The sequence below is a fragment of the Aotus nancymaae genome, unplaced genomic scaffold (genome assembly GCF_030222135.1).
Source record: "Aotus nancymaae isolate 86718 unplaced genomic scaffold, 86718_ANA_hifiasm-v0.15.2.pri h1tg000008l, whole genome shotgun sequence".
In the NCBI taxonomy this organism is placed as follows: domain Eukaryota; kingdom Metazoa; phylum Chordata; class Mammalia; order Primates; family Aotidae; genus Aotus; species Aotus nancymaae.
The window spans coordinates 12,490,516-12,499,817 of record NW_026988419.1 but is presented as its reverse complement, the minus strand read 5'-3'; the positions used below and the strand labels follow the sequence as shown (position 1 = coordinate 12,499,817).

The following is a 9,302-nucleotide window of genomic DNA, read 5'->3' as shown; positions in this document are numbered from 1 at the left end:
ATAACCACAGTCCTTGCATATTCCAATATACTTAGAGTGATACAAAAAATAAATGCACTCTTCAGTGTGTATCAATGCTTGATGTTGTTTGGAGAATGTTAAATAAGTGAAAATATTGCTTCTAGAATTTTCCTTTACGGGTCAGAATTTAAGTGTCTTCAGACAAATATTGAGGCTACATGGGTGTATGGATTAATACACATATCCTTCACAGATTGAATACAAGAGGTCTCGGAACACACACACCAGCAGTGTAGTGAGCACAACCTTTCTTTAAAATAAGAACGTTTTTCAACACACCAGAACATTCCATTTGTAAGATTGCTAAAAAAGAACTTGGGGCCTACATACACAAGGTGAAGCTACTTGATTTGGTGCAGGGGAGTAACTTCCCGCTGCTCTACAGATCAGCCTGTGAGTTAGCATTGGAGCTGACTCGGCCAGGGCTTGCTCAAGGGCTAGACCCAGACCCTGAAAGTTGGCCTCCTACTCTTACCTCTGTAAAAGATGATCTGCTCAGAGATTCAACCTCATTTCTTTATACATACTTTTCAGGCATCAATGCATAGGCACATCCCTTAAAAAATATATTAAGGTCCCCAAAAAGGGGTGAATTAACTTTGTCACTCTGGCATAGAATACAATGCCGCACACCCTGTCAGAATATAATAAATATTTATCGATGATTTTCTCTACTTATTCAACAATAAATGGTTCGGAATCTTTTTTTTCCTCATTTTTCCCTGATTTGATGTTATAGCTTATATAAATGGCCACAGTTTCTGCAACCATAGCTTAGGATAAGCAAGGCAGCCACTCAGATTATGAAAAATGGCAGTAAATTGGCTGGAGTTTGGTATACATATCATATATCAATATTGAATCGTCACACTCCGGAGCTCTGATTCTAGAAGGCTGATGCTCTTGTGAGGGCAATAGGAGTTAGCTACATATTAATTACTGTAAAACCTTCCTGGTAATTTGGGAATCTGAAATTGCCTGAGGCCATTTCATCCCAACTACCTTAACCTCAAGAGTCACTGGCATGTATTTTTCTGTGATATTGGGAGACAAAGTATTAATCCAGGACACATAATTTCAAAGCTGACACACATATCTACGTTCATCTCCAAAAGTATATGAATTGCATATATTTGTTCGCATTCAATTAGTCCATTTATGCAGGAAAACAAAGACTACTTGTACTCCATTTGGGGTTACCATACACATTCCATCTCCTTCCCTCTCTCCATCAAGGAACGGATGACTCAGATGAGTTCAATCAGAATTTGTAATTTTGATGATGGGTTGTCACCTGAATGGATTTATATTTTAAATTACTTCACCATTAAGGTGAAAACGCCTCTGTCCAAAGCTGTAGAATTCTTATTAAGGTTAGTGTGACAGCTATAAAATACACGTATAGATACAGGACACTGAACATCTCTGGGTTGTCTTTCCAAGGGGACAGTCTCCAGGGTCACTGTATCATGTGGCTCTTCATCTTGAAACTGGTGGAAAACCAGATCTCTCCAGGTGTCGCATTCCACAACATTCACGGGTAGTTCTAAGCATGAGGCTACACACACACACACACACACACACACAGACATACACGCATACAAACACACTCATACCTATGTACACACATCAAAAGAGATAGTCAGCTCATATTTAGTCTAAGAAAAAAATATATTTATATCACTGCAATGGCACACCCTGGGTAAAATGTTACTTCCGCAATGCATATCGTAGGCAGCTCATGGAACTGGCTTTGTTTTGTGTGATTGCACCTGACCTGGTGTCCATAGTAAGACCTGTAGCATTTCGTCACTTGCTGCCACACCGATGCAGCAGTGACATACAGGAATGAAATATGGAAATACATATAAATAAAACAGCAAAGAGTCCGGGGCAAGGGCTCTGCAGAGCTGGTGCTGCGAACAGTGCATTCCTCGGTGCAAGTGGAAAACAGATGCTGAATCTTAAGTGTTTTGCTGTTTCTTTCACTGGGAAAGGGGATTTGAAAGAGACACATTTATTCTTTTCAGGTATGGGTGTTGTTTCATCAGTCTCTTTGCCCCAGAACTGGCGTAATTGAAGCAGAAGAAACACATTTAGACGGAACTGAGAAGGGTGTGTTCTGTTTTCTTCCATGGGCTTTGTAATCAACAGGAAGGGCTGTGAGGCCAAGATAGCAGAATCTACTCCCTGTAGATAAAAGAGCAAGACTTTAGACAAAACGCCACCAATACTGCTAGCCAATTGTCAACCACTATTTTTAGAAAGAATATATAGGTTCATAGAAGTTGATATCCTTCAGTAAAAGTAGTTCGGGGGAAATCACAAATTATATTTTCCTCTTCTGAAAAATAGCAATTATAATAACAAAAATGTTCACTGACAGCTTAATCACAACTCTGAGATAGGTACTATTCTTATTTCCATTATATGGATGAGAAATTGAGGCATAAAGAGGCTGAGTACCCTACCCAATGCCATACCCTCTAGAGTGGCAAGGCTGGGATTAGACCCCACAAAGTCCTAGTCAATATTTATGTTTTAACCACTATGTTGAACAGCCTGTCTTAGAAATGAAAATCCTGACTTCAGTTCACAATCTGAAGTCAACAATAATGATTGAAAAAATTTAAACTAAGAAGTGAAAAGAAGTGTTGTTTTTCTTAACAAGAGAGTAACTCCTGATAAATAGAAGTGCATAATGTAGTGAAAGAGCCATGCTCTTTACGTGTAAACAGGCAGGAGAGAGGGAACACGGGACACAAGGAGAAACTTGCTCTGTCAACGACAGAGGTCTGGGCTCAAGCCTCCTTCTGCATACCAAGAATTAATCAGCTGCAGGCTAGAATTCTAGACATCAGCCTGGGATCGAACAAGGCTGGTATGCAGCAATGGAATCCTCATGGCTCCTCATTGTCCATATATGTGTCAAATAATCAACTCAAAGCAAACGAAGTAAGTTCCCTTCTTTCATTTGCAACAACCGACTCTCCAGCTTACTTACTGGACTATACCTCCCACCATGGTGGTCATATTTAGCAGCTGGTGGCCTCAAGCGAAAGGCAGTAATTGACACCAAAATGCATTTTTATAGATGATTTTGCCTATTTTATGAAATCACGTTTGTTTTGCCTATGTGTACATTTATCGTGTAGAGAAGAATAAAATTTAATTTTTTGTGGTAAATGACCATATTTAAAGTTGTAGAAAACACTTTATTTGGAGAGACAGAAATAGTTTTCTGTCTAGGTGTTGTAGCTCAAACCTGTAATCCCAACACTTTGGGAGGCCAAGGAGGGAGGACGGCTTGAGTCCAAGAGTTTGAGACCATCCTGAGCAAAAGAGTAAGAACCCGTCTTTACAAAAACAAACAAACAAAATAGCCAGGCATGGTTATGCACACCTGTGGTCCCAGCTCCTCAGGAGGCTGAGGAGGGAGGATTGCTTTGGCCTGGAAGACAGGTGGCAGCGAGCCATGAGCACGCCACTGCACTCCAGTGGTGACTGAGTGAGACCCTGTCTCCAAAAAACAGAAAGAAACTTTGCTCATAAGTTATCCAGAGACAAACTGTTATTTAAGCAATTTAAAATTACAAATGTGGGTTAGGGTATTTGAAGATAACTACCCATATCTTCAAGATAACTACGCATATCTTATTGAAGATAACTACCCATATCTTCAAGAAGCCATTTGTTAGCCACTAAGGCTATCCATTTTGACAATAATGTAAAAGAAGGAAAAGGGATCAAATCTATTTTCTAACTATTTCCTCTCTGGAAATCAGTCAAGTCCATTGAATATAGTTTTTGAAACCTGAATGTGCAGGAATTTCAGCAGGTGGGCAGGTATTTATGTGAAGAATGAGGAGAACATAAATATGATCTTAAATCTCCAGAGTGCATTCCATATCCTGTGGACACACTAGGTGGATGATGGTTTCTTTTGCTACTACAAATTCTTAGAGGAGAACGAATGGTCTCACAAACACATGTTGCCTTTCAGTCTGCCAATTCCTTCTCCATTTAAATCTGGATATCAAGATACATTACATAAACATATATGTAATTTTAAGTGGGCAGTTTGGGGACTTGGCATGTATGTGAAAATGACTGGACATGTGAAGTGAAACATAGGGGAATGTGAAGGGTTATATCTACTTAATGCCAGAATAAGAGTTGAGTGAAATAAGCCTTCTCCTCACCGTTGAATTCAGGCAACTCCTTTATCAGGAGAAATTTCTTAAACAGAGACCAGACAAAGCATGTGGTCTATGTAGCGTCATGAGTTAAGGAGAATTCATTGTGACTAAATAAACAAAGGCTTGTTCCTTTCAGTCAGTCGTGAAGACATCAAAATGTCTTTACCATCCAGTTCTTTTCATTGCAATAGAATTGAACTTGTGTGTATCACTGTCTTTCCCATTATAAAATAATAGTTTTATAAACGTCAAGGCTAAATAACGCATGTTTATCCTGCCAGCATAACCTGATAGGTCTACCAGCATTGTATAAATATGCATTTACCCCCAAACTCTCATAAATCCATTTAAAGTGAAGAAGCTTCACTGCGTGACCCCCCCACCACTGAACTTCATTTCACCCCACTCTGGCATGTTGTAATAAAACATTTGGGATCACAAGTAAAAGACAGATGAACAAGACTTGGACAAGGTTGGAGGAAGAAGTGCACCTTTCTTCTGCGGAGCTCACCATGTTTTACTTAAGAGTGTTTCATACACACTTGCAACAACACCATGCATCAGGAAAGGTGTTATTATTAAGGTATCATTATCTCTCTAATTTCCAGGTGGAGGAACTGAGTTATAAAAGAAAAGTGGAGTGAATTTCCCAGTGTCAACATTTCAGTTGGCTTTAGAATCCATAGCTGTCCGGATGCCAGAGTCTGGCTCTGCGCCCTGGGAAACAATGCTTCATTCCTATTGTTCTCACATTTCTCTTCTAAAACTTCACGGAGGCAGTGGAGAAAGTTAACACTTTTACTCTTGCTGGATACTATTTTAGGCACTTGGAAAGTCCTTTTTTGGCCTTTCCATTGGCCTTCACTCTAACGTATGCATATGGTAAAATTTTTAAGATTCAGAAGGCAACCTTTGAATCAAATAAGATTTCATACTTCACCTCTCTTTTGATCCTTCCCTGATTACTTCATTTACAGAAATACCTGCTGAGCAGGAACAAAACAACACCAGTGTAGTATATAATGTTAATTTGTTAGGCTATTTCAAAATGGACATACTCTCTTTTGAAATGGCCTGCTTTTCATGTGTTCAGTGTTTAGAAAATACCTTGTCTTAAGATGCTGACTTTAAGAAAAAAAAAAAAACAAAACAACTTTTAATTATTCAATGTATGCAAGGTAACATTTTGTGGTTAGTTAAAATATAATGCCAGTTGGGCACTTTGGCTCATGTCTGTAATCCTGGCACTTTGGGAAGCCGAAGCAGGTGGATTGCCTGAGGTCAAGAGTTCGAGACCAACCTGGCCAACATGGTGAAACGCTGTCACTACTAAAATACAAAAATTAGTCAGGCGTGGGTTGTGAGTGCCTGTAATCCCAGCTACTCAGGAGGCTGAGGCAGAATTGCTTAAGCCCAGGAGGCCGAGGTTGCGATGAGCCAAGATTGCATCACTGCACTCCAGCCTGAGCAATAGAGTGAGACTCTGCCTCAAAATAATAATAATCATCATCATCATCATCATCTTTTTTAACAAAGTAAGAAAAAAAAACAGTCCTACATTTGTTAGCTTTTAACATGAATATCAGAACTCCAGGCCTCTGCAAAAGTGGTGATAAAACAAAAATCGTTGGAGTAGTTTTAAAAACAAATTTAACATTCCTTCTGAACAGAAAAGCTTTTACAATTAATGTTGCAAAAAAGGTTTTTACTAAACTGTCATGATTTGACAGCATCAAATTTAACATTCCTTGCTCCATAAGAAATAGCTTTCAGGATAAAACCAAGGGGAAAAAAAGGTCATTAAAATCAGCCAAACTCCTGTTTGAAAGTGATAAAAATGAAATAACTAAAAAAACAAAAAAGAGAGAGAGAAAGAAAAGTTAAAATGTGTCCAGTCCAAAGTTATGTCCTTTGCTTTTAGGAATGAACAAACTCAATGCTGGGACGTAAAAATAGAAGTGTTGAAAGCTAATAGGCTTATGAATGAATAGTGTATTTTTCAGTAGGTCAACTTTCTGATCATGAGGAAGCCGAGGTGAGTTCCAAGTCTCACCGCTGACATCTTGGTAAATCCTCTTTGTGTGGCCCTGTATGGGGACAGACCTTCCTGGAGCAGGACAGAAAACGAGGCTAATGGAAAAGTCTCCCCAGTACTTCTTCGTCGAGGTAAACTCTCCAAAGGACGGGACCCATGACCCAAGAAGGACAGAGAGAAACACTCCTGTGCTTGCTGACTGATGCCCAGAAGATAGTAAGTATGTGTACCATGAGTTAATGGCACCAAAGGACAGGAGTCCTTTGTGAAGGAGGGCAACAGCCAGCAGCCAGCAAGAGTCCAGGATCATCCCTCTGAGCAGCCTGACCTCATCGGGGTCGTATATCACTTCTCCCCAGAAGAATAGCAGGGAAACCATACTGTGTTTGGTCGCTCTCTCACTGTCAATAAAAGGACTGAAATCGTGAAAAACATCAACACAATCTGAGATACATGAAAGAGAATTTTTCTGTTTTCAGTATTTCGAATGAGATTGAGTTGAAAACACAGAGTAAGTTTCCACTGGAGAAAGATTCATTCTTGGTTTTTGGACTTACCTTGCAGATTTGGGGTTGCTTCTTTAGAGGGAAGTGTGAAGTTCCCTATTCAAGATTGTCACAGCCCACTATCCATAAGGTAGTTACGACAAGTTTGGAGAGTCCCAAAATAAGACTTTATAGGCACAGCCTCAGGCCCAAAGAAGCAGACCTCATTTGTCCAGTTAGGGGTTATGGGGCTTGGGGTTTTGAATATATACTTTAAAATCCACTTTCCCTTTCTTTCCAGCCCCCGGGTCATAGGAATCCACCAGGTGGCTTGAGCACTGAAGAGGCAACACTATTGCCTCTTGCTTTCTCCTAGAGCCACGTTGCTTTCTCCTAGGATTTTTTTTTTTTCCCCATGGTATGAACCAAGCCCTAAAAGCCACAACTGAGTCCTTAAAAAAATGTTCCTGGGCATGGTCTCCATTCCAGTGAAAGAGAGATGATGGTAATTTATGCCACAAACAAAATACAATGGTTGTAATTCCAAATGGAGAGAGAATCAGGGATGTCTCAGAAGCTCAGTGTCCGGCAGCAAATACAGCATCAAAACTCGGAGGCAGTGTTCTATTTCTATAGGTACATGTATTTTACAGACTGGTGATGAACAGAAAAGTACTTCTGAGAAAAGATTTGTTCCAGGTCTAATTCAAATGACCGGCAGTCATTTCTGTAAGCCCCACAGTTTCAGCAATCTGTACACCAAGCAATGCTGCAGATATTTTTATTTCTTTAATTTCAGAGGGCGAAGACGAAGTAAAAAAAGTGCAGTTCTTCAATTAAAGTGCATGGATGAGGTAAACTAATTTCAAGAGTTTTGAGTTTATTCAGTACTGGCTCAGACAGGAACCATTCTGCCGTGCATCTGCTGCATTTGGGTTCGCATTGCCTGGACACTGCTCAAAATCTTATTCTGGTGCGTGATGGCTGTGATACCAATTCTTGCCAGGTCCCTGTACGTAGGACGACAAAGGAGGAACAGAAAAAGTCATGGGTGCTGACAATCTCTTTTCTCGGGCTTCATGCAGACACACATTTGAATCGGCCACAATTAATACAGCACAACAAGGCAGGTGTATTATAATGTTTAAGCAATTTAATGCAACAATGTAGATACTTTATAGAGGCTGTGTAAAATTATACTCAATCAAAATGAGAGGCATTCCAGTTTTTTTTTTTTTTTAAATGAGTAGGATGATTATGCAGCTCAAAGCAAAAGAAAAAGAAAATACTATTAAATCTAGATTTACCCTTTGGTGTTACATCGTTGAGTACTTACTCCTGGTTCACGTGCACCACAGCCTCTAGCGTGGTATAACCAGCAGCTGTGAAGTTATCCTTATACCGGTCCATTTTAATGGCCTGGAGCCAATCGCCCACCGATACCACAGCAGAGAATTCAGGGGAGCTTGGATCCAACAAGGCGGTGTTAGGTCTAGAAACAGAACAAGAAGGTATAAGCAGAATGGAGCTACCAGTGAGACAGGAAGACTCAGAAATCAGATTGCCCAAAATAGGCAAGGAGAACTGAAAAGCTAAGAGAAGGTTTGACATGGAACAAATGTTGTTAAATGTAACCATGCCATATTTTGCTCTTAATTTCACAAAGCTGCTAAAGCACGTATCAATCATCCGATTTGTTCTTAATTCTATTTCCTGCGCTTGTTTTAGGTGGCACTGTGAGGGCATTCATGCTCATAGCAGGTCTTTTAACACCCAAGCCTGAGGTGAAGACTGGGAGAGCCCTCATGGCTGAAACCTACCAGCACTGAATATTACAGACTTTGGTTCAGCAACTATGGAAACCCTAGTGAAGTATAAGTAAGGAAAACCGTGAGCTTGCAACCTGCCAGACTGGATGGAAGCAGAGAAAACAGCAAGAATTCAAGTTCAGCATGCTTCCAGCCAGGTCTGCAGGCAGGCTTGGGGCATTCAAACAAACTTGGGACAGCAGGGAGTTAATCCCCTCTTTAATCAACCCATGCTTGACCAGCACGAGTGCCAAGGCTGGCAGAAGAATGGCCACTTTGATCATTGTTTGGCTTGTGGAATGTGCTTCTCGTATTCCTTTGCTGGGGTTCCTAAATAATGATTTCAACAGATTCAAAGCACTTCTTATTAAGTTATTTATTAGTTTACTCATTTCTTAGGCCAGGTGTTTTCTATTAGGTCACTGTCGAGAGCAGCTACAGGCAGGAATTCTGCCTTTCCCAATGATATTGACATATAAAAAAATCATTTACTAATAAAAACTATTAAGAGAATTATAGTTAGTCATCTTCATCATCCAGCTGCTTCATAATCATAGAGTAGACCTTCATGGGGGTATTTATACTACCTTTACTATAATAACCTGTAGAGAAATACTGCGACTTGTCAAATCATAGTTTTTGAACTACTGTTTTCTTTAAAAATTACAGCATCTGTTTGATCTTAACATTTTGACCTATTTTCAAGGTGATACTATGTTTAAGTACAAACGTTTAAATCAGAATTATATCATTA

At 39.8% G+C, this 9,302-nt stretch overlaps 1 protein-coding gene across 2 annotated transcripts in view; it reads right to left on the bottom strand.

Moving 5' to 3' along the window:
- Positions 1–1,674: 1,674 nt before the first annotated feature.
- EPHA4 (EPH receptor A4) overlaps positions 1,675–9,302 on the bottom strand; it is a 153,427-nt gene continuing 145,799 nt past the window's right edge. The window contains exons 16-18 of one of the 2 annotated variants that reach the window (XM_012446303.2): positions 8,077–8,232; positions 6,813–7,750; positions 1,675–2,211 (exon numbers count right to left, since the gene is read on the bottom strand). In XM_012446303.2, the coding sequence (XP_012301726.2) occupies positions 7,636–7,750; positions 8,077–8,232 (271 nt within the window). In that variant the 3' untranslated portion in view covers positions 1,675–2,211; positions 6,813–7,635. Of the gene's footprint in view, positions 2,212–6,812; positions 7,751–8,047; positions 8,233–9,302 lie in introns of those variants that run through there. The other variant, XM_012446304.2, reaches the window with a different exon arrangement.